At 38.3% G+C, this 25,345-nt stretch overlaps 1 protein-coding gene across 2 annotated transcripts in view; it reads left to right on the forward strand.

Annotated features, from left to right (window-relative positions):
• ATP2A2 (ATPase sarcoplasmic/endoplasmic reticulum Ca2+ transporting 2) overlaps positions 1-25,345 on the forward strand; it is a 75,135-nt gene that overhangs the window by 22,015 nt on the left and 27,775 nt on the right. For both annotated transcript variants that reach the window (XM_034791585.1, XM_034791584.1), the window contains exons 6-8: positions 16,009-16,089; positions 20,397-20,482; positions 22,971-23,435. In XM_034791585.1, the coding sequence (XP_034647476.1) occupies positions 16,009-16,089; positions 20,397-20,482; positions 22,971-23,435 (632 nt within the window). The remainder of the gene's footprint in view (positions 1-16,008; positions 16,090-20,396; positions 20,483-22,970; positions 23,436-25,345) is intronic.

Below are 25,345 nucleotides of genomic sequence, written 5' to 3' on the forward strand. Positions count from 1 at the left end.
GACATTCTCAGTGCCTCTATTTCGGAGACATCCATATATCAGCCAAGTGTAAGATCATCTTCTCCTTCAAGAGCAGATCTCATAAAAACAGTACCCCATCTACCTCCATGTCTTGGTCACCGAAATCTTGAGGGATACAGACATTTCTTACATTTTGCGATAGGCAGAGACCATTACCAGTATTGTGTCCTACCCTCAGCCTCTCCACCATGCCAAGGGTCTTATCAAAATCCTCTCAGCTATCACAACCCATTTTTGCCAGTTGAGAGTACAGTTTTTCCCTACCTGGACAATTGCGTCCTGAAAGGTTAGATTTTATCGGCATCACTGAGGACTCCACCACCACCAGAGCATACTTGTCCCAGGACAGATTTGCCACTATGTCCAACCTCATCTCAACAATACAACAGAGCCCACAAACCAAAACAAGGGCATGCCTGCAACTTCTGGGCCATATGATAGCCTTTGTGTTTGTGACACCCTTAGCAACACTACACTCTGGGTGTCCTCAGGCCTGGCTGAGAACTTTCTACCCCTCCAACAGGCAAGGCCTGTCCAAGGAGTATTTGTACTTCTGAGGGTCATTGGTTCTCTAAACTGGGAGAAGGATCCATAAAAGGTGTGCGTGGAAGTTCCGTTCTTGGAGTCTCCTCCCACAAGGGTACTTGCTACAGACATTTCATGATAGGCCAGGACACACACTTCCAAAACCTTTCAAGTCAGGGCAAATAGATCCTTCAGGAGATAATCTTCCATATTGGTGTATTGTAATGAATCACTTGTCAGCACTTTCGACCCATCATAAGGGACCACTCAATCAGAATACTCCTGGACAACAGAGCAGCAACATATTATATCAGTCTTCGTGGAGGAGCAAGATCCCGGTCCTTTTGCACTGAATCCATAAAACTATGGAAGTAGTGCATATCACACTGCATACAGATCTCAGCAGTTTATCTACCAGGACTATAGAACACAGTGGCGAACTTCCTTGGCAGGCTTTGCAGCATCAACCATGAGTGTGCGCTGAATAATGAGGTATTCCAAGAGATGACTTACCTGGGGTCATATATAGATGGCTCTCTTTGTGACATCATCCAATGTGGCGTACAGAGGCTTCTGCTCAAGAGGAGGGCATGATCACAACTTGATGGGAGATGCTCTGGTCATTCTTTGGCCTCGCATATTGCTGTACTCTTATCTTCCCCCAACTCCCTTCCTGCTCAAGGTTCTGAAGAAATGGAAACACCATCATGGCCAGGACAGGTATGGTTCCCAGGGCAGGTTTGCATGTCTCTGTGACCCCACTTTCCATCTTCTCCTGACAGCAAATCTCAGGAGTCAGGATCCATCACCATCCAAACTTCAGTGCTTCACCTCAAGCCGTGGCTGCGATATGGCTCCCTGGTGTAGAGCAAGACTGCTCCCCAGAGGTACAGACGGTATTGCTTCATAGCAGAGAACCCTTGACAAGGAAAACTTACCTGCATAAATGGAGATGCTTCCAGACTTGGTACAGTCCCCGATCTGTGCCTCCTCTAGTCTAATGCACATTCTCAATTACCTGTTCAATTTAAAAACCATGGGATTATTGAGTTTCACCTAGCTGCCATCACAGCTTTTCACTCCCCCATGAGAGGTTTTCAGACTTCATCACTACCCCCCAACCGCTATGCGGGTTATCAAAGGCTTGTTCGACCTCTTCCCACATGTTAAGGAACCAGTTCTGCCATGGGACCTAAACTTTGTCCTCAATGTGCTGAGGAAATCCCCCATTTGAACCAATGAGGAACTGTTCCCTCCTTCATATGTCCCTTAAGACTTCATTCCTCATAACCATCAACTCTGCCAGGAGGGTTGGGGAGCTTGGAGTCTTTAGGGCTTCACCCAGGCTTTTCATCTCATTTGCAGAATGTATGAAAGGACAGACTGTCTCAACCAAAAGACTGCACCTTGTACAGTAACTGGAGTCCTTTGAGATGTGTGTCCCTATGGGTGCCCCACTTCCTTCCTTTCTGCCTTGGAGTCTTTCACTGAACTTTTGTGGTTGAGAAAGAATTGGACTGGTGGCAGGTTTGCCCGTTCTCTATATACCCTCATATCCCAGACATTGTTGTGCTCAGATGCAGGGACGGATCCCCAGACACTACTGAGAATATCTCCAATCTGGAATGCACAGGCACGCAAACTCCATGATGTGGAGTACCTATAGGGACACTTGGCCAAAAGCAGATACAAACATCAAGTGCTGATTATATTAACTGCTTTAATAGACCATGAAGCGGCATACTGTCTCTGGATTTCAGTTAGTGTCACACTTTTCTCTTATTTCACTTTCTGTACTTCTGGTGTCATTCAGACTTAAACAGAGGCTTTTTTGCTGTTAACCTCTCTTTTACAAACTAATTGGGAATGAAAAGTTCATGAAATTGAACATCTCAAAATTAATGAGTATGGTGCACAAGTGGCAATCTGGTGCGATGCAAACTGATTTCCATTTCATTGACGACATCAGAACATAAAGGGATGTCGATTTGTTCTTTGACACTGCTTTCCTGGTTTTTATTTATTTATTTATTAAACTTTCTTTGGGAAAAGTGGTTCATATAACTGATTGTTCGTAAGATGGGTATTTGTAAAATCAAGGTTCTGTATTAACTTGTTTCAATAGCAAAAAGTCACTGATTTTAATTCTTTATTCTCGGGGGGCCACACAAAAGTGATATAGACTTTGGGGCTAGAAGCTTACTGCAGCAATTTTGGCCCTGACTTGAAGTGCCAGAAATAGAATAGTAATCTCTGAAAGCAATTTGCTTTGTCAGGGGACACATTACTTTGGTATTATACTGTAAAGAATTATTAATAGAATTGCAAGTGGATAATCAGCCTGAGGGTATGTATTGTAGTTTGTAGCATAAGGAAATACTGACTGATTTTACTGTATTGCCAGTTCACTGGAGTGCAGGTGAAACTGAATTGCTTGTTTTCAACTGAGCAACTTTTGTAAAGTGGAAAAGCCAGAGGGATCATGTTACTTGACTCTTTTTGTCCCTGTGAGCGGGGGGACTCTCTGAAACTACACATGGAACACCTTCGGAGCCAGCAGGCTTTCCACAGCACTACAAGATCTCCTTTCTGTGCCTTATTGACTCTAGTGGGGGATTTCTCTTAATAGAAGGCAGTAGTTGCTAGATTTTTGCAGTTGGAACAAAATTAACTTTTCCGAATATGCCAGCTGCTTGAGGATTCTTAAGGCAATACTGCTCAAGGCCATAAACATGTTCTAGTATGAAAGTATATATTGGTGGTTAAAATGACACACTGAAGTGCAACTTGAATTAAAAACAAAATATCTTCCTGGCTCCTTAAATGTTAAATTGTGCAATAATTAGTTTTATTGTAAATCTGGTCTAACTGATTCATCTGACATTTGCAGGAAGGTTCACATCAATTTCAGGAAACCGAAACAGACATCATTACAGGACATCAGTATTATGGGAATGTTTTGAATCATTAGACATAAAAAAAGCAAATAGCTTTGTACTTGTCCACTTTTCTCATGACATGTTGAGGTTTGTTGAAGATATATTTAAGCAAAGGCATGCATCATCCAACTCTGTCTTCCCTGAGCACTTCGAACTTGAAGTGAAAGTAGTCTTGCTAAACTTGATGTTGCTTGTTTCCTTGGCAATGATTGATGCACTCATACTCTGTTTGTTTATTACAAAATCTGTCTGGAGATCTGAGACTGGGCTGTAAGTGACGCGCTCATTCAAGCAAAATATCAGAAATAATGGGAGTATGACAGCTAGACTTTCTTGAATCTTTTCTTTAGCGGAGGACAGACTAGAGCTTTAAAGACCTTGCCTTCAAAAGGCATGATGTGCAAACACATGTATTTGCAAGCCTAATTCACGTACACAGTTGCCACAAATGTGCAAATTGGGTATTGTGGGCACAACCAGCTATGCATTTAGGGTCAGCTTTTCTAAAAGCATGCCTACTCAGTGACTCCGATTGCTCTCGATAGGAGTTGCTGAGTGCTGGGCTCCCTTGAAAATCCAACCCCAATTATGGAGGCAGAGCCCTTCTGAAAATCTGGCTCTAATTGGCTAAATTTGTAATTGCAGGTGCAAACTAAGTGCTCAAGTACATACTCTTGCAATTGCAGTTGTGTACCTGAACTGTTATGCTTCTAGAGACCTATTTTTGCAGCAAACGTTAATCAGAAAATATGGTCACTAAATTATTTGAAGCTTTTGCATGTGTTCATGATACAAGATTACTGTGATGAATGTTTGGGTAGGTGGTTGTCTTTTATATGGAGGGTTTAATGGTGTGGTCCAGGTTTTGGTTTTGTTTCATTTCCTTTATTTTTGTGTATACCGTCCCCTACAGTAAAATTTAATCACTCTACCCAATCAAGAATAGCAGATTGGATACTGAGTAACTTTTTAAAGCACTGATTTAAAGTGCTAGCTAACTTAAGTCCTTTTTTGTTCCTTATAATAGCTTTATTCCAACCTTTGATACCTAAATAAACATAATTTCACTCCAGAAGCACGTTTTTTTCTTTTTTCCCTCCTAACAATACAAGCAAAGGGCATGATATAATTTGGAGTTTAGGAGTAGGATCATCTTTTTAAGAATTATAGTAGATAATCTATTCAATTCAATTAGTGTGTGTCACTTATGAACATAATTGCACTAAATAGGCATAATTCGACAGTTATTTTGCATTTGTAGTTGGACATAAAATTGATATTTGGCTTTTATACATTGAAGATAATTAAAAAGGAACTTAAAGAAGTGATCTGGGAGAGCCAAGTACTGCAAATGTCAACAAATGTGATTCCTTACTGCAACTACTGAATAGCATGCATGTACAGGTACCAACTGGAATACTGTTTTGTGCCCCCTTACTGTAGGAAACTCATGTTAAGCTTCTTGGTAGTTGTTTACAGAACAGTATATTCAAACATTAGCAAATGTTTTAAAATTTAGTCACTTGTCGCATGATCATATTGTTTAAGTCTGATTTGCAGAACAATCCTCTTATAAATTGTGACTTAAGTACTCTGAACTCTCTATGTGTCATATTTAAACTACATGAACATGAGGCGTTAGTCTGTTCGTAGAATCTTTCTTGACTAATACTGCTTTCAGCTGCTTTTCCTGGATATTAGCAAAAATTATTTAATACATTTTGAATTCAGGTGACTACAGTAGTTATGATGAACATCCAAGATCTCTCCCCTTAGGGCAAAGGTTTAATACAAAAAGCTGTAAGAATATTATAAATGCTTCAGCATAATAAGAGTTCAGATATGGGCGCTATATAGTCTGTACTTTTAAATAGAAGAAAACAATGCATTAAATTGTTTCAAACAAGGGAAAGCTCTTGGGCGGGTAGACAAGAGCAATACTATGTTCCATAGTTAGTGTCAAGACTTGGAGGTGAGAGGAACTGTCTGCATGCCTCTGTCTCAAGTGTAAGAGTATTTGGATGGCCTTTGACATGGTGTTTGCAAAAAGATGACCATGTAGGGAAGTGACAGAGCACTTCATACTGGGATACATATCTGGGCATGGAATTCTAGGCAGAGTGCCAATGACATTTGTATGTCCAGGCAAGCGTGTCTCACCATTGAGTGGCGTAAATAACCAGGTGGTAGGTTTCTCCGATATGTCAGTGGCATCTAAATTAGAGATACTTTCTACAGGTCTTTCAGTGTAGAATAATAATATAGTTGGCACTGCATGGTAGTGACTAGCTCTACAATATCCTTTTGTCAAGACGAGTTCTGACTCTAAACAGTCAGTTTATATTTGGGTCTGACTTAGACAGAAATCTTGTCAGGAAGGTGTAGATTAAAATAACATTTTTTTTAAAAAAGAACTAAATACTTGCTTAATTTACTTTATAAGAATGATTTGAAAATTTTGTAGTACTGAGGTGTTTTAAATGAATAGTTCTCTAGTGAAGTTTGTTGTGGGCTAGAAGGTTACCCTAAAGACAATGAATGATAGATTACATTACCACTCTTGAATTAGACACACCTAGAAATAGATGGTTGAGGAGCTAACTTTTTTACAATCACTGGGAAGGATGGAGAAGTCACTTGCCTATTCTTGTAATTTTTTTTTTTCTGTATTGATGGATTTCTGGAGTCACCCAGGTGTCAGTTTACAGTAGCTGAAATACATGTTTGGTTTCTGATGAGAGGGAGGGGGCTGAGAGACTAGTTTAATATCCTTTCAGAATGAAATAAAGTGAGTTGAAGAAAAGGAAGGCAGCTGATTAAGTAAACTTAGAGGCCAAGTGAAGATGCTCTTGGCAGGTGAAACAGTGGAGACCATGACCCACGTGTTTATATGCTTGAAGCCTCTACAAACATTAATTTTTTAAAGCAGTATCTGTTTCATGAAAACTACATCTTTCAGAAAGGGTTCAGCAGAGTTAGTGGAAAATAGGCGTAATTTTGTGAGACATGGACACATTTATGTGGGAGCCTTTTAAAAGCTCATTAAAAATAATAAAACTTTATCTTGCTCTATTATCACAGTAACTGAATATCAGATATCCGTAGGACTGAGTTAATGGGTTTGGGACATATGCCTTAAGGTTTATTCACTGACTTCTGGTGGGCACAGTTCTCAGTACTCAAGTGTTGAAAACAAACTTGGTGTAGCTTAGTAACCTAGAGTTGACGAATAGAACAAATATCCAGATGTTATCCTCAAATGGCTTTTCAACTTTACTGCTCTGCTATAGAACTTGTCAGTTTTAAGACAGTCAGGCTTCCTGGAAATTGCATCCTTCTTGCTGGGTAATTGCTGTCCATTTTAATAGACTAAAGTTTTTTTTGTTTTGTTTTTTATTTTATTCAAAATGTTAAACTTAATTTGGTTTCACTATGCCAAGTGATAATTCTGATGTTTAACAGGTGCATTTTGATACAACTACTTCAGTTGTTAAAGTTTGGGGTCCATCTGAGCAGAATCATCCCACAGGTTGCTCCATAGTTGCAAGAGCCCAGTAGTCCATCCACCTCTTTTCAGTATGACCAGTGGACATTCCACCGTGTTGCAAATCCACTCCCCTCTGCCCCCCATACTCCTGCATTCTCCCATGCATGGAGTCCCTGTGTGGGCTCCTGGAATTTCCTCTTCTTCCCTCACTTCTTACTTAACAGATCCCCCTGTGTTTGCTGTTGGGGATGAGCAGGTTTTAGTCCTTAAAACTTATAGCAGAATCAGTGGAATGGTTGATGTTCTTATTCAGCTCTTTTAATCCTTTATCAAAATAAAATGGACTATACAGAGAATACTACTGTGATGAGTTGGATTTCTGTGCAGCAAACATACCTTATCTATCCATTCCAGCATATTAAACCAATCTTAATATTTAAATGAATAAAATTAAGAGATGCATAAACTTGAATTGTATAAAAGTCCAATATTTTAAAAAGCTATTTCTAAGAATATCCATTCTGGAACAAATCAGATTATATCCTGCTAACTCAAATAACTCAATTAATGTTTTAACTCTTGAAAACTGATTACTGATTGTAGTGTATGTACTATTTAGTGTATGTTGTAAAAATGCCTGCTGTAATGAGTTCTCCTAAAAGCAGTCTCTAAACAGCTTTCCAGGTGCATTCAACTGTAGTAATATGAAATGAATCCATCAATCTTTGTACAATTAAGGGCATTTGGGAAAAGATTTGCAGTTCACCTTTTAACATTAGGAGTGCAAATCATCTAGGCTTTTGTGGCAGAGCAGTTTGTTACAGCATTGTTGTGGGGTTTTTTTGTTTTTGTTTTGTTTTTGTTTTTTAACCAATTATCTTATTTCTGTAGAGCACTGATCTTAAGTCAAATATTTATTCTCGGAAGCTAAATATCTGTAGAATTGACAGATGTTCAGTGGATAATACCTAGAGTTGTCTGCACACCCTTCTAACAGAGCATTTGTGTCAAAGCCAAAATGTTCTAATATTTATGGGGCTGTTTTGATGCATGGGGTTTGAACCTAACCTCATTGTCCACTCCCACTGAAATCAGTTGAATTGTATGAGGTTGAACCCATGCAGAAAGATTAGTGTCACTTCCAACACACATTATTTAAGAATTTATAAAGGGAATATTGAATTTAAATGCTTTTTCTAGGTCTTGCTGCATTTCCCTTGTGAGTTACTGAACTATTAAGCAGAGCTAGAGAGAATGAGGCTGACTGGTGAGATTCAGAACTTATCGGCACTCGTATACCCTGAATAGAATTGATGCTTCAACAGGGCACAAACAATACTAAACAAAATTCTTGAAAAATCAAGGTAACTGTTAATACCATAATACCCTGGCACGTTTTATTAGGGTAAAGAAAACTTGCTGTTCAAAACTTGAGTACGCTGATAAAATATCAGTTTACCTTTCATTGTCTGAACACATACAGTACTTTGTTAATAGATGTGACTACTGTTTGATGCTGCTTCAGTGCTGAGTTGTGCCAGTGTCATCCATTTATCTGGTCTGGCATAAGGTGAATCTGAATTGTTCTCCCCTTCCTTATTCTGTACTTCCGAGAAAGTTAAGCGGTGACTTGATTAGCCTATAACTACCCACATAGGTAACAGAAATTTGATAATAGAAGGCTCTTCAGTTTAGCAGACAAAGGTATAACAAGATCCAATAGCTGGAAATTGAATCTAGATAATTTGGACTGGAAATAAGCAAATTTTTGACTGAAATAGTAAATAACTATTGGAACAATTTACCAGTGGTGAAGAAAGAGGATTCTCCTTCACTGGAAAATTGAACTAGAGTATATCTTTTAGAAAAACATCCAGTCTCGATTTACAAACAGGAATTAATTCCGAGAAGCCCTCTGGGCGGTATACAGGAGGTCAGACTAGATGATCAGTGGTCCCTTCTGGCCTGATGCTCCTGAACAAACGAGCTGCTCTTCTGTCACTAGATTATATTGGTGATTGCTTTAGGGTTCCAGGTAATATTATATGTGGGTTCTACCTTCTCCCTTTCCCCAAAATCCTATCCCTTTTATATTAAAACACATACAGTACTTACAGAAGTTTGATTATCCTATTTATGCATTGTATAAGTTTAATTGTAGTATAATTTATAAATAACACAGGTAGAAAGCCAGTACAGATGGTTAATGAGAAATTTTTTTGGGATATTATCCTGCCTGTAGTATTCAACATAAATGTAATCAGCACCTACTGCTATATCTCTGAAACATATGATGTTTTATTTGTCTGCATGGGTAGTAATTGCAAGCAATATTAGCATATTTAGAACTGAAGGGACTGTGATTGTTCATTATTGTACTATCCCTCCTTCCCCAAAAGACCACATTTTTGGTGGCCTTATTACTTGATCATAAATAGTCCAGGTTCAGTCTTGATATTCCCTCTGCTCAGACCTTCCATATTCATACATGACTTTTATTTTTAGGAATGAGGGGAATAATTAAGTTCACTCTCTTGTGAAAGGTTATTGTACAATAGTGGGCAAACTTAAGTTTTCTGGTTTTGACAGTTTCTGCAGTTTAACAGCATTCACTATTCTGTGTATAGGAAATATTTTGCAAACAGCTAGAATATGCAAACATGAGAGACTAAAGCTGTTCCCTGTAGCGTGTAGGCATAGAATTGCTTTTTATACAGTAAAGACCACAAAGATTTTTTACTTCTAAAAGCTTAAAGATCCCCACACATATTCTGTGATTGTTAGTTTTAGATGAAAACCCGTAAGAGGGAACAAAATTTTTTTTTTTTTAATTGATACCATGGACACTTAAACAGTCAGAATTAATATGGGCCTAGAATTGTTAACACTGAGTATAAATAAAAAAGAAATATTTATGATGGTACTTGGCATATTTGAGCTTCTCTGCCGAGACTGAAATGACTGAACTATTTACACTTAGCATTGTAAATAAGAGGTATTCTTTTCAAAAGGCTTCTTTTATTCCATAATGAAATCAGTGTTGCTGCAGCTTCAGGGATTCAGTATGCTGTTTTGTCATTAGTGCACTCAGACTAACTGGCCATTCAACTTTGAGGATTTGTGGGATTTTTTTAATATTGTATGAAGTACCTAGGCATGCAAACCTTGATTCTTCTTGGCAAGCTTTCAATTCCGGGATAAGAGACATCTGGTTAATTGAACACATTAACAGCTCTGACTATGTATCTTAAAATTCCCTAATGTGTTTGAAGATTGTCTAAATACATAAAACAAAACCACTTTCTTGGGGGCCATTATGTTTTGTAATGGTGAAATGGCTGTTCCTAAGGTGTTTTGAACGTCCAATCCCTTTTCACTGTAAACCAATGCTAAAAATAGAATGTCTGTCTGTTTAAAATATGCAGAATTTGGGAGATAATCATGGTTCCCCCACAGTCTAGTGGAAGTTTATTAGCTTGACTCCAACTCAGTATGTACCCCAAAAGTGTAATGTGGGTCTGGAATTCAAACTACAGTTCAAATAGTGTTAATATTCCCTTTTAGGCACCATCTATATTGAACTTTAAACCTGTTCAGACTAACTGTTAAATACATGGTTTGCTAGGTGATATTCTAGCCTAGAATACTATTAATCTCCGGTTTGAATAGACTGGAATTGGGAATTTTTTTATCCAAAGCATTGCATTAACGAAAATAATTTTTTCTGGGTAGAACATGAAAGTGTGGTGGTAGTGGGAACCCTCAACTGATGATGGAATACTTCAGTGCTAGTTTTACTGTAATCCAAATTCATAGTGACCTACAGATGTTACAGTTGGTGATCTGGATTATGTCTGATTGGTGGTTTTAGCCCAGTTCTCAGAGGAGCCTTCGCATTGACTGTGAACAAATATGCTAATTCTGAATGTTTGCGGAAACTGGAAAAACCCTCTCTTCCCGCAGGATGGCTCTTCAGGTTGAGGTACATTGGCGGGGAAGTCCGTACACTCAATTGTGTTGTGCGTAGAGACATTCGCTCTCTACGTTGGCCAACCTGGCATCTTTAAATTGTGTTAGTTCCGTACATCTTTTAATTTGTCTTTAAACAACACCCAAGACCTTTGGGGTTAAGGCTGAAAAACTTTGTCTGGGGGTGTATCAGAGTAAAATTCTACGTCCTGATTTGAAAATCTCTCAACGTAATAATGCTGCAGTCTTCAACCAATATGGGCCTGATTGAAATTAATGGAATGTCTCCCATTGACTTAAATGATATGGGATTGCAGCTTGTATCCTTGATCATCCCCAACGTACCTAGATATTGCAATTGATTATAGTTGTTACTGTTTATAGAGTCAACATTTTTACTTCTGTCTCATAGAAAGTCCCTTCTCTATGATCTCAAAATCAGAGATCCCAAGCCTGCAAACATTTGTTTAATTTGAAACATGGGAGTAGTCCCATTGACTATAATGCTTAAAGTTACATTTGTTTGTAAATCTTTGCAGTACTAGGCCCAAAGTTAATCTGACTATACGCAGACAAAGCAAAGGGAGGGATGAGGATGAGATGCAAAATAAACTAGGTAACCTGAAAACCAATTTTAAACTTGGGAATAAAATACAGTAAAAGCAAAATAGATGGCACTAGAAATAAGTCAACTGTTACCAATAATTTTCTCACAATCTTACATTAATGAGCTGAAATACTCAGTAATTTCAGGTACTTAAAAGTTAGAACCAGATTCTGATTAAAGCTCCAGGATCTGCATATCTGATGAATCAATATTTTTAGTTGCAATATGAATTTGAAATTAAAGCTGGCCCAAAAGTTTTGTATTTAAATCTGAATGTCCTAAATTGTCCACCTCAGTTCAAAATACACACGCGCGCGCGCGCACACACACACACTGAGTTTAGAGCAGTACTTAAACCTCTTATTATTTTGGCTAATGATATGTTTTTAAAAACAAGTTTCTTTATTGCACATCAGAATTTGTATTAAAACTTTGCTGGAAAATATTCCATTTTTTTGGTGACACAAAGAGTAATAAACTTCTGAGCAAAATCCTGCTTTCTTTACTTATAGAACCCATTTTGAAGTCAATGGGACTGCTTGTATGAGCCAGGAAAGCAGGATTTGGGCCAATATCTATAAAGAAATGATGCATAAATCAGGGCACTGTCTAAAACCACTATCTCTAGGTCTAGGTAATCTTTCAGTCTTCTGGAGTGAGGCATTGTAATCCTACAATCTACTTTTGGAACTAAAAACCACACACAACTGTAATTCTGATTTTCTTTCTGGGGAAAATAATCCAGTTAAATATAATAGTAGCTTTAGATGTTTGGAGGAAATTTAGTGGAATTCCTCTCTCTAACACATAGTCTAGTCATTTCTATGTCATCTCACTTTGTGGCAGTTCTGTAGCAGCCAAAAACTGTGCCAAATACTTTGTGTTCAGGTTTTTGTTGGCTTGCTTCAACCCTAGTTTATGGCCTAGGGATATATCTTGGTCCTTCTGAAATACTTGTATTGTTTCTATGGATGATTTGAAACCAGCTGAAATATTAAACTTGGTTTCTTTCCAGTGTTGAATGATATAGAGGAAGGAAGCTACCAGTTACTTTGAGACATTGTGTATACTAGACCTTTTTTGCCCAAAAAAGTTCTTGTGATTACTACCAGAGTTTCAGTTGCACTGGTGGTAGTGTAGTCAGTGCTCCAGATGGCTACCAATGTCTTAACTATCATGTTGACTAGAACAGCTCAGAGGAAATGCCTAAAAAGGTTAATTTTATCATAAAAAGGTTTTGCTTTAGGGTCCTTATGTAAACTGGTTTGAACCTTGATTGTGGTCTTCACTGAAAGAGAGTAAGAATGGGTGAGTGAGAAATGCAGTCTTGTAACTTGTTTGGGGCTGTCCATCGGACTAATTTTTTGTAAACTGCATTACATATTCAGAGATGTGACTGTGGTCTTAAAATGCAACAAGCTTTGAATCACTTCTGCTTGTAATCTAAACTTCCTATGTTACTGGCCATACAGGTGGATTTGAATAGATGGAGATATGGACACTGGATTAGGAATTGAAGTCCTGAGTTTTAATGTTGGCTCTGCCACTACTGGGCTATGGCGTAGAGCAAGTCACTTCGTCTTTCTGCATCAGTTTTCCTGTCTGTAAAATGGCAATAATACTTGCCTATCCCATGTGGATGTGTGCAGATTCCAAGTTCTGCACCATCAATCATCAAAGAGCTATGTCAATTCTATGTAATTTTTAAAATAAATCTTTTAGCTTACTTGTAGGATAAAAAAGTTTGTGCTCTAAAGGAAGAGGAAGAATAGGAGGGTTGGGTTGTGACTATAGAGGAGGAAACAGAACTCTTTTAAATCTATGTACTGTATTGTGGCACCTAGTACAACTTCAATGTTTTGTGCACATGGTGTCTGTCTTAAATTCATTTGGACAGGCTGGCAAACTATAGAACAATGAAATGTTAACTTGGTCACAATACCTTTTGCCTAAAACAATTGTTAGTGACTAGAAGTAAATATTTGTTTCATGGATTAGCAGGTCATTGGATATCATTAATCTAGCAGACCAAAGCTCTATCCTGACCAGTTTGCTGAACAGTTTATAGAACTTCAAAAGCAGTAAATAAAGATACTTCTTTAAGTATATTTTCCTTCATGTTCTTTTCAATTAAAAGAAAATGTGCTGTCTTGTTTTTGTTTTTTTAAGTGCTGCTTTAGATGGTTAGTGACTTTCTGTGTACATGTAAAGTTCTGGGTAAAGAGATCCAGTCTTCTAATATAGCCTTGTCAAATGTATTAGTACATTTGAGATACTAGTAGATGCTCAGCTGTTGAAAGTACAGCAACAGTGTACGCATACAGATTGACGAGACCTATACTACTTTGTACTTCTGTTCTTGTGGAATTGTGATAGCTGAAAACCAGCTGCTATCAAATGTCTACATATAAACCTCATCACGACATCCGGGGAGCATATTCAAATAGTTTTCCCATTTTTGGCCTTGGTCATTGTTTGTCTAATGCTATTTTCTCTCACTGCTCAAGGGCACTGTAGCTTAGATTAGTTTTCACATGCAATAATGGTACAAAATGGAAAATGAATTTAGCTATTTATTGGCCTTTTTCATATACACAGATGTGATGGACTTTTTGTAAATTAGTGTAGTTCTTCTAAGTTTGTCACCTGAAGGGAGACTTTTCCAATTAGCATTATTTTTATCCTTGTGAGCAATCATGGAGAATATGGCACAGAATTAACTTTTTTTTTTTTTTTTTTTTTTAAATTGGGCTTTTACAATTAAAAATCTTGTTCATTTAGTCCTCCTTCTCAGATCCTACCTCTCTCACTCTTGGCCTTTCTGCTTATTAACTGGTATACACTGAGTAAGGTTGTAACGTTCTTGCTGGCTTATTGACACTGTTACTCTCTTTATGTGCACTATTGCTTCTAGTTGCATAAGCAGTTCCTGCAGGAATTGCAGCTTGCTTTTTTACTGCAGGGACATACTAGAAAGGGACTGTTGTAATGATTCCATCCACTGACAAGATCAGTTCTAACTAGCTAGTAATCAAAGCATTCAGATTCTTCGTTTCCTTCAGAACTTGTATGCTTAATTCACAATAAATGAAATTAGAGACTTTCCACATTAAGAATAGAAATGGACTTGATACAAGGATTATACTAACCAATTAGAAATTGTTAAACGCAGCATATAAAGAAATGTACAGAAATGTGAGTTAGATTAACAAGTTTCAACAGGTTTATTTGCCTCCACAAACCAATTTTTTGGGCCGATTCACAAAATGGTGGTGGTGACAGAGCAGCTGTTCATTTTGCTGTGTCCTGAAAACCAGGAATAACAGAATAAGAGGGAGTAGAAGGGGGAATGAATTTGGGATTAAAAAACCCAATGAAGATGCTGGGGGGGGTGGGGGGAGAACAATGAAGATGCTGGAGAGAATAGCCAGCTACATAGCTCTGGGCTCATGCTTATTCTCTAGCATCTTCCCTATTTACTGTCCTATCTTTGGCTACATTTTTGGAAAACTGTTCCTGGCATAGGATGGAAAGGCTTTTCTCAAATGTTTGCATTAATATCTAGTAGGTAGAATATATAAAGTCAATCCCAGGACAGAAAATGTCTAATGTGAATGTCATCACAATTCACAAATGGGGATTCAGAACTTGGTATCTTAATGGTTAGCTGATCATATTGTTATGAGGCTATGGAAAAAATAAGCCAATATACTATTCAAATCTAAAATTGACCTCTGCACTGTATGACCATGTTTAGAATATAGCATTAGAACTTTGCAATGACTAGCATATTTCTAGGAGTGCATTACATTCACGATTGGTCCCTAACAAGTGGGTACTGCAGCCTTTGTATTAACTTCAAATATTTTCTTTTAACTTTGAAAATTCTCTGTATTTTTCCCATCTTTGGATTGCTGAGGACTAACTTTAGCTATTTCTTTTGTGCCAAATATGATACTGTGTAAGCAAAGAATTTCTGGAGGGGAAAGTCAAAGCCAGTAGCCAATATCGGTGCCTGAAAACCACAGTAGTTTGTGGGTTTTTGATACATGGAAAAGTTTTGAAATGTATATTCTCCAGTTGCTTCTGGAACTCATTCAGCTTCTAGTAGGCCATGTTCTGTCCATACTATCTCAAGGTGTTCTGAGAAGTAACTTCATGGAAACAAAAAATGTTTTCATGTCTGTTTTTCAGAGACTTGTAAACTTGTACCAAACAGATTTATTTATTAGTGCTTATACAAGTCTGAATTATTTTAGCAGTTCAAAGTGAATTTTATAACACATTTGTAGAGAATATTGCAACTTACAAAAGCTGTAGGAAATGCTGATAGTATCATTTAACTGAACACTTACTGAGCAGTTATTCAGCAAACACCTAAAAAACTTGTTGCTATAGAGTGATTGCTTATAAATCATTACTGAATAACTAAATTCTCTAACTTTGTTTTGAATCCATAGTTGGTGACAAGGTTCCTGCTGATATAAGACTTACTTCTATCAAATCTACAACTCTAAGAGTAGACCAATCAATTCTGACAGGTAGGCTGTATGATTTTTGAGTTATGTAAGTATATGTTTAGAATTGGTTTTGATTCACTGTCAGACCCAAGTTGCTTAAGTAATGTGGTTTGCTTGGTTACTGTATCATAACGGCCAACGGCTGTTGAACAATATGATCTTGCAATCTCATATTGCAATGATGAACATATACTACTAAATACTTGGCTATATAGACTCAACTTGTGGGAGACTAATGAGTTTTCTTCTTTATGGGGTTTCTGAAGTTTTATTGGGATTGTTGGCAGATACATTTATGTAAAATGAAACTACATCAGAGAGGATACCATAATTGGGGCTACTGATTTGTGGCCAATCATATATAAAAATATGAAGTACTGGGTTATACTAGCAATTGCTTTGTGCAGATGCAAAACCTTCGGGTATACCTCCACTGCTACAATGATTACCCCCCCCTCCCCAATACATAACACCCCTTTCAAGATCCATGGGTTCTACACATACTTACCACAATATGTGATGTACTTTATTCAGTGCACTAAATGCCCCAATAGCAGTTGTGGGTGAAACCAGACAATCATTACACTCTCAAATGAACTCTCACAGGAAAACAATAAAAGACAAAAACACCCTATCACTTGTGGGTGAACATTTCTCACAAAACAATCACTGTATCTGACCTATCCTCAAAGGAAATCTGCAAAACACTTTCAAAAGACAAGCCTGGGATCTTAAATTCATAACTTTGCTAGACACTAAAAATCATGGACTAAACAGACACACTGTTGTAATAAGCCATAAATCCAATCTGTAACCCCCTAACAAACCCCCACCCCCTTCCTTTCCTCTGGAGGAGTGTTAACAGGTCACTTCACCTTGAATGTTTCCTTGAGGTCTGTTAATTACTTATGCTAAACAATCTGTTCAAACCTTGTATTTAGCAGTGATACTTTATGCGAGGGTTTCCCAGACCTGAAGAAAAGCTCTGTGTGTAAGCTCGAAAGCTTTTGTCTCTGTCCAACAGAAGTTGGACCAATAAAAGATATTCCCTCACCCACCTTGTCTCACTAGCAATTGTTTGCCATTTATGGAGTTCACTCGGTTTGAACAATCAAGCATTTTCTGTGTATTACCCAGATATATACTCTGAAACCAGATATAAGTAACCTTTTTTTTTTTTTTAAAGTTACGGAAGCTCATATTAAATGAAATATGTTATGCAACATGTGATACTGTAGTACTCTTAAATACTGAATCTGCCAAACATCAGTTTTTCTCATTTATAAAAGCAAATCTGAATTTATTTTTTGTTTGACTTCAGGGGCCTGTCTTGTGCATGGTTTAACAAAATTGTCTTATTGACCTTATGATAGCAAACATACAAAAATTCAGAAAAATGTGGTCAAACACCCTGAGTTCTGAAGACCCTATCACTTGTTTACACCTCTCCTTTCATGGCTACACAGTGGTCAAAACCCTTTGTTTGAGGTATGGGGAGTTTTACATAATATATAAACTTTTTAAGACTTTGTTATCCAGATTGACCTAGGATGACGAGAAGCAGAAACTGGGGCTTAGTAGAAACTCTTGCTCAATTTCTCTTCAAGAGACCCGAGGTTTCAATAAAATGAATTTTTCCTGTCTGGGTGAATTTCTAACTACTAAGGTGTTTTTTTCTTTTCTGGGTTTCTAATTTAGCAGAGCAGCCAGACTTAAGAAATTTCACCCTGATCAGGGAGATGAAGGGGAGTGTCTTAATTAAATGGTACTGTAGTGTGTTTCTTCAGGATTCACACTCAGTGAGAAGCTCCTCTGAGCTACAACTTCTACTTCTCATTGACCTAGCTGTCAGTCTTGTAACTGAAAGAGAAAGTGGTAAGCTTGGAAGTGCTGAAAGCTACATAAACTAACTCTTTCAAAACTTGCTTTGATACTCAGTCCAAACAGTGGCTTGTAAAGATGTTTTCATTTTGAAAATGTGTACTGAACAAACCTTATATAGTATGTTATAATCTGCTATTAGTATGGCCCTGGAATCCAGATATTACACTCTACCACCTGAGGCTTGTGATAAGCCAGATTTAACACCTTAAAATCACAGGTAACTCAATAAATGCAATAGCAACATGTGGCTTTTAGGAGAGATTGACCTTGCAAAGAAGTGCATTCAGCCATGTGTAGATTTCAAAAACATACTGTCTAACTAAGGACACTGTTCTCATCCAAACCTTCCCTCCCCCTCCCCCACCCAAGTACTGATTGCGTCCTGTGCTCTTACGCCCCCTTAAAACTGTTTTAAAGTACTTGAAAACATGTACATTCTAATCTATAGCTTTTGTGGATTCATTTAAAATTAATAAGTGGGAATAATAAGTAATAAGAGGAAAAAGGAGGCTAGAGTGTTTCTGGCAGATGCCTAGACATCTGGACATGAGCCCCACTTGTCCATAGTCCATTCAAGGCATGTAAAAATGATTGGGTTGTCTTTTCTCAACAGCAGTGAATGATTAGACAAATGAATTAATAGTTTCTCTTCCTTTTATTTTGGATTTGTTTTACCTAATGTCCCTCTTAATCCTTCCCAACATTCATAGCTTCATTATTTAGGTCTCTGTAGTGACTATCATCCTCTGAGGCTGTAATGCTTTTCTCTAGGCTGTTCCTTTTCCTCCTCACTCCCAACAAAGATGATAGGCTCTTTATGCTCAAGGACAAAGTCCTGGGCTATAATGAATAGCATTGAGCAGTCTGGTAGTTTTGATTTGTAACACCATTAAGGGGGAGAGGGGAAGGGTACATCCTGGAATATAAATGTAACCTATTGGCCGTCACCATTTTCTTCTTCATTGGCCCCTTCCACTTATCTCTAACATATTTTATTTTATCAGTTTCTCAAATTTGAAGGCAACTAATAAAACTTAATACAGAAATTTGAAAATATTGACATTAGCCAGTCTGAAATATGGCATAACACAAAGTTACTGTAGTGCTAAACTGGCCTCTGAAATTTGGATGACTTTTTTTCAGAAAACTCATTCTCTCGGTTTATCCTATTCCACCCGAGATAAATATAGAAAGAAAATGAAAGCTTTTTTAAAAAACAAAATGTTGCTAGTGTCAGCTACTTAAAATGGGCTGTTTAGCTCCCTGCTTTCCTCTTAAAATAAAGAGCCTGGCTTAAACTCTAAATGTTACTTAAACTTTGGAGGTACTTATTCTAAAAATATGAATAGCTTGCTTTATGTATGCTTTTTTAATGTGAATTCTCATGTCAGTGAAGTATATAGTATTGTATCTGTCTGGCTTTTGATTATATTAATCAGTCCAGTTACTTTCCTGATGCTTTACAGGGAACTATTCTTAATTATTTTGCAGCCTTATAGAATTTTATATCTGAACAGCAAGCAAGAAATTTCAGTTAGATCTTAGTTGAATCACTTTTGCAGTGTCCAAATTCAGTGTGTACTTTTGATTAAGGAAAAAAACAAATGAATTTATTTATAAAGAGACCAACTGTTCCTCTTTTCATAAATAGAGGATTTATCTTAAAAATAAGATGCTAAATGTAACTAGAAACCTTTCGTCATGAGGAAACTGTTCAGTACCTAAGTTTCGTTTACCATCTAGAATTTCTGGGCGGGAGATCAAAATGTACCTTTCAAAGGTGGTAGTGAAGAATACAGTAGATTTATATGCCCTTTTCTAGTTAGTGTCTTAGATCTTTTCTTTGACATTTTATGTAGGCAAGAATAAGGTCAGATTAGACTGAACTGCTCTTGTTCAGAGAACCAGCAGAAAAGTGCATTCTTTACTGAAGTTACAGAACCTTTAGGGCTAAGACTAGGAAGAAGAATTGTAGGAAAGAGAATGGACCTTAATCTAACAGGATCCTGTATGGACTCCTACCTTCCATTGGAATTAATTTCTTACCAATATTTTCAGACTCTATCTGAAAAATCTTTTCTGGTAGTATTTGTTGTGTAAACCCACATCAGGCATAGGGTCTGAATGTTTTAAAATCTTAAAAATGGATGCTCCACTGAAGGAAAACCATGAACTCACTTGTGTATAAATTGTAATTCTTCCCTTTGAAATCTAAGGCTTTATTAAAAAGGACTCAATCTACTTTAAAAGAAACAGGAAGTGTGGCTATGGAAACCATTAAAACTTTATTGAAATGCTATAAGAAAAGTATATGCAAGTGCCATGACAAGATAAATACAATTTTAAGGAGTTTAAGCTTATACCATATTTTCTATTAGATCAGTTTACAAGTAAAGTTAAAATTAAACATACAAACTCCCATTAACACTATAACCTTTATTTAGGTGAATCTGTATCTGTCATTAAGCATACTGATCCTGTGCCTGATCCTCGTGCTGTGAACCAAGACAAGAAGAACATGCTTTTTTCTGTAAGTAATTTTTTTTAAGTTATGAGAGTTAGTGACTTACAGCAATATAGAATTTACCAAATGAACGCTTGTGGAGCTTTTTAAGTCTTAGAATTTCAAGAGTTATTCAGGTTAAATAACACTATAAATAGTACATACATGCTACCTTTGCTGTACTCTACCAAACATAAACTGCTGTCTGCAGCAAGCTCCTCCGATTGATTAGAAACCAAGAGGAAATCCTGTCTGCTTTATTAAAATGAATCCTTAAGGAAAGCGTTTCTCAATCCAAATAAACTCGAGAAATTTAACTTCTACTTTTGGTGCAGAAATTTGCATACATCCTAGAAAAACACTTTTTAAAAAAGACTTACCAGTGTGTGTGCACTTGGAAACTAATTGTGAAATCCATGTCATTTCACCTCTTAAGAGCTAGCAATATTTCATAAAGAGGAATGATTTGAATTGAGCTTCCCTCATTTGTATACTGTGTCTGAATATTCAGTGAGAACTAGAAGCTTAATTTTAGTCTATGCACCATTTCATTGCTTCACACAGACTGGACAAAAAATTTGAATGCTTTAGGATGCTTAAGTATTAAATAGTAAATGAATGATTATAGGTTATTGGTAAACTTTGCTTTTCAAGGTCTGATTCTGCTATTCTTTCTCTCTCTGAATATATTCATGAAGGCACCCATTTGAGCCCAGGAATATTCGGTGCGTGTACCAGGTGGCAGAATTGGGCTCGAGTTAGCAAAATATTAAATTCTTTCCTTGCGATTTAAGGGTGACCACTACCATGGCTGTAAGCCCATTGACTTGAGTGGAGTTGTGCTTGCTTACCCAAGGACTGAATTTGGACATAGGTCTTAGAAGAAATTTATCATGCTGCATGTTATGAGTCAATATTAATAGTTCTTCATTGGCCCATCCTTTAAGGAAAGTCTGCATATTTGGATTTCTTGGGGGATATTAAACTTAAAGAGAAATGTAACTGAAACTCCAAGCAGTCTGGACTTATTAAGGTGGTTCTTATGAAATATTGAAAAATAGATATTGTAGGTACAAATGGCTAGTCTGGACATAGAAATAGATTGATTCACAAATGTTAAAATGGTTAAGGGAGGCAACATTTACTTAAGGTTTTAGGACTTACTGGTGTTTGATGTAACATTTCAAACTTTCTATGCAAAGAATTTTTTCACTCACTTCCTACCTGCTGTTTTAATCCTCTTTCCTAACTTTCAAAACAGTAAGGCTTGGTCTACACTACCCCCCTAATTCGAACTAAGGTACGCAACTTCAGCTACGTGAATAACGTAGCTGAAGTTCGAAGTACCTTAGTTCGAATTAGTTCGAACTTACCTTGGTCCACACTCGGCAGGCAGGCTCCCCCGTCGACTCCGCGGTACTCCTCTCGGCGAGCTGGAGTACCGCAGTCGACGGCGAGCACTTCCGGGTTCGACTTATCACGTCCAGACTAGACGCGATAAGTCGAACCCAGAAGTTCGATTTCCAGCCGTCGAACTAGCGGGTAAGTGTAGCCAAGGCCTAAGGAAGCTACTCTGGTGTTAAGAGCACATTTGATTTACTGATGATCTCTTGGTAAATGTGACACTGCTAACATTAACCCTTCATAACACTATCACTCTGTATTTCCAGTACTATACTGCATGAACTAGATCTTACATTTACATGATGGTGATGGCAATTAATGTTTGTAGTAGGCTTTTTGTAGGTGGCTATCTATCTTGTACTCAGAGCAGGTGGCAGTGAAAGCATTGGGGAATCTAGCTTAATCTACTAGCAGCTTCTCTGGAATTGAGTCTTGAACAGTTTAAAAAATTAGAAAAGCAGGTGTATTTCAAACTGATAGCATAATATATACAGGTCTCCCACTCATTCCTCTTCCCCCATAGAAGCTCTTTTGGCTTTGATGTTTAGCTAGATACAGACACAATTGTTAATGGAAAGCTCCTTGACTACACAGTACTTTGGGTTTACTTTTAGCTTCAAGCTTAAATGACTGTTACAAATTGTTACATTAAATGACTAATATTAAATGACTAAGATTTCTATAACTAAAAGAGTAAAAATTCTTCAGTTTATCAATTTTACTTCATATTGTGTTATCACTTTTTCTTATATAATTAGCTTCCCCTTTTGTTTTATGTGGATCTTCCACAGGTTAATAAGGAACATACCTTTTGGTAAGGGTACTCGTGCCCTTTTAAGGACTAATGTATACCACCTTACTGACCTCACAAAGAATGGCTGTCAAAATAGAATCCAAAATAACTTATCAAGAACTGATAACAGTGAAATATGTGAACCACGTGAGCATTGCATCTTAAATTAGCCAAAATCAGAGAACAAACTTTCAGATAGAACTTAATGTCTTAGCAGAAAAAGTTATCTGTGAATCTGGTATGCAACAGGCCTACTTCAATATTGTCACAGAATGACTTACGAATCTCTTTTCCCTTCTTTTTTCGATTCCATTTTAGGGAACTAACATTGCTGCTGGTAAAGCTATGGGAGTAGTTGTAGCAACAGGAGTGAACACTGAAATTGGCAAAATTCGTGATGAGATGGTAGCTACTGAACAAGAGAGAACACCACTGCAACAGAAACTGGATGAGTTTGGAGAGCAGCTGTCCAAAGTCATCTCACTCATTTGCATTGCTGTCTGGATAATCAACATAGGTCACTTCAATGATCCAGTTCATGGTGGCTCCTGGATTCGAGGCGCCATCTACTACTTTAAAATTGCCGTTGCTCTTGCTGTTGCTGCTATCCCTGAGGGTCTGCCTGCTGTTATTACCACATGCTTGGCCCTAGGAACCCGCAGAATGGCCAAGAAGAATGCTATTGTTAGAAGTCTGCCATCCGTTGAAACGCTGGGTTGCACGTCTGTTATTTGTTCTGATAAGACTGGTACTCTCACAACCAACCAGATGTCAGTTTGCAGGGTACGGTGAATTGATTAATTTATTCTGCATTTCCTTTATTTCTCCCTCCCCCAGGTTCTCTTATTAAACATTGCCTAAATTCTATTCCTATATAAAACAAGGTAATCAGCTTTGCTTTTATGCCGTCAAAATCTTGCTTTATTTGCTACAGTACTATTCCACTTTCAGTTCAGCTTTGCACCATGTAATGTTTAAGATTTTCATCTTTTCTTTATTTAGTTATGGCCAAAAATAGCTGTACCCACACTTGATGGGAACGTTTTTCATTTGCAAATACCTTTCTCTTAACTGTCTTATGCCACGCAGTTTTAAAAACAGGGCCATTTTCCTTTGGACAATCTGTCCACACGTCCAGAAGTATAGAACAGGTTGTATGTCAGAAGGCAAGTGAATAGACATCTTGCTTTATGAAGGTGGGCCCTTGGAGATCTTTATAGAGTGAGAGAATGCTACAGACTATGAAGTGTTTAATATTCTTATACAGTCTTTGTATGCTGTTGTTCCTTTTGATTTACTTCATACTGGGCATCGTTGCTCCCAACTCTGTACTGACTCTCAGACATCCACTCTAGCAGATAGACATGAAAAAAGAAAAGGGGCAGCGTCAATGGGAATATGACCAAATTACAGCAACTTCCATGTCCTATTAAACTGTCCCCTTTACCCCCTTTCTAACTTTCACCTCAGTTCTGTAATTCATCAGCTCTTCCTCACTGAGGTTGCCTGCACTAGCAAAAATGGGATCCATCATTCACCACCATTGCAACTCCAAAGGTGGAAGCTGTAATATAATAGATGGGGCTCAAGTGAGCGCAGGAGTTTTCACCACCATATAGCATCAGATCCTGTGAAAGGATGTACCTCCCTCTGTTTATCCCATCTTCTCTAGCTTTATACTTGAATATTTCAAATCTATGCAGTATTTCAAGTACACTGTATTGTAAGATTCATTTGGTAGACCAGAATTCAGATCTGAGATGCCTTCAGATATGAAAATCATGCACTGATTCAATTGCCAATGTCACTTTTGATACTAGACAAGGGAGTAAAGCAACTGATTGATTTTGTTCTTCAAAAAATAGTTTCTAATGTTGATTAAAGTAGTATACCATAGGGTTACCATCCGTCCGGGTTTCCCCGGACATGTCCAGGTTTTTCAGCTTTAAATGGCCGTCCGGGGGGAGATTTCTAATCAAGAAGAAATGTCCGGGATTTCCCCCTTCCCCTCATGCAGAGTGCGGCGCGGCTGATTGGACACCTGGCCTGATTGAAAGCCGCTCGCAGCCACTGGGGCCTCTAGCAGCCAGAGTCCCTCCCCCTCCCCCACTCCCTCCTCCCTCACAGAGCAGCGCGGCAGTGTTTGAGTCCACGTGGAGCCCGCAGTTCTCCCTCTGCCGGGGGAGTGGGGGGAGCAGGGCAGGCGGCGGGGGGGAAGAGGGGCGCGCAGAGGCTGCAGGGGCAGGGCAGGCAGGGGGCACAGAGGCTGCAGGGCGAGTGGGGAGCAGGGGGCAAAGAGGTTGCAGGGGCGGGGGGGTGCAGAGGCTGCAGGGTGAGGAGGAGCAGGGCAGGCAGGGGCATAGTGGCTGCCGGGCGAGTGGGGAGCAGGGAAGCACTTAGCAACCCCCAACCAAGATCAGAGCGGGAGGGAGGAGGGGGAATGCGGGGTGCTCAGAGGAGGGGGCAGAGTTGGGGCAGGGACTTTGGGGAAGGGGTTGGAATGGGGGCAGAGAAGGGGTTGGGGCGGGGCCGGGGGCGGGGAAAGGGCGGAGTTTGGGGTAGGGCTGGGGGCGGGACCGGGGCCCCGTGGAGTGTCCTCTTTTTTTAAATGTTTGAATATGGTAACCCTAGTATACCATAACTGCGTACTATTGTGCTGCATGTTCAATTTCCAATCTTTCATGCACCCCTGC

The sequence above is a fragment of the Trachemys scripta genome, chromosome 15 (genome assembly GCF_013100865.1).
Source record: "Trachemys scripta elegans isolate TJP31775 chromosome 15, CAS_Tse_1.0, whole genome shotgun sequence".
NCBI lineage: Eukaryota > Metazoa > Chordata > Testudines > Emydidae > Trachemys > Trachemys scripta.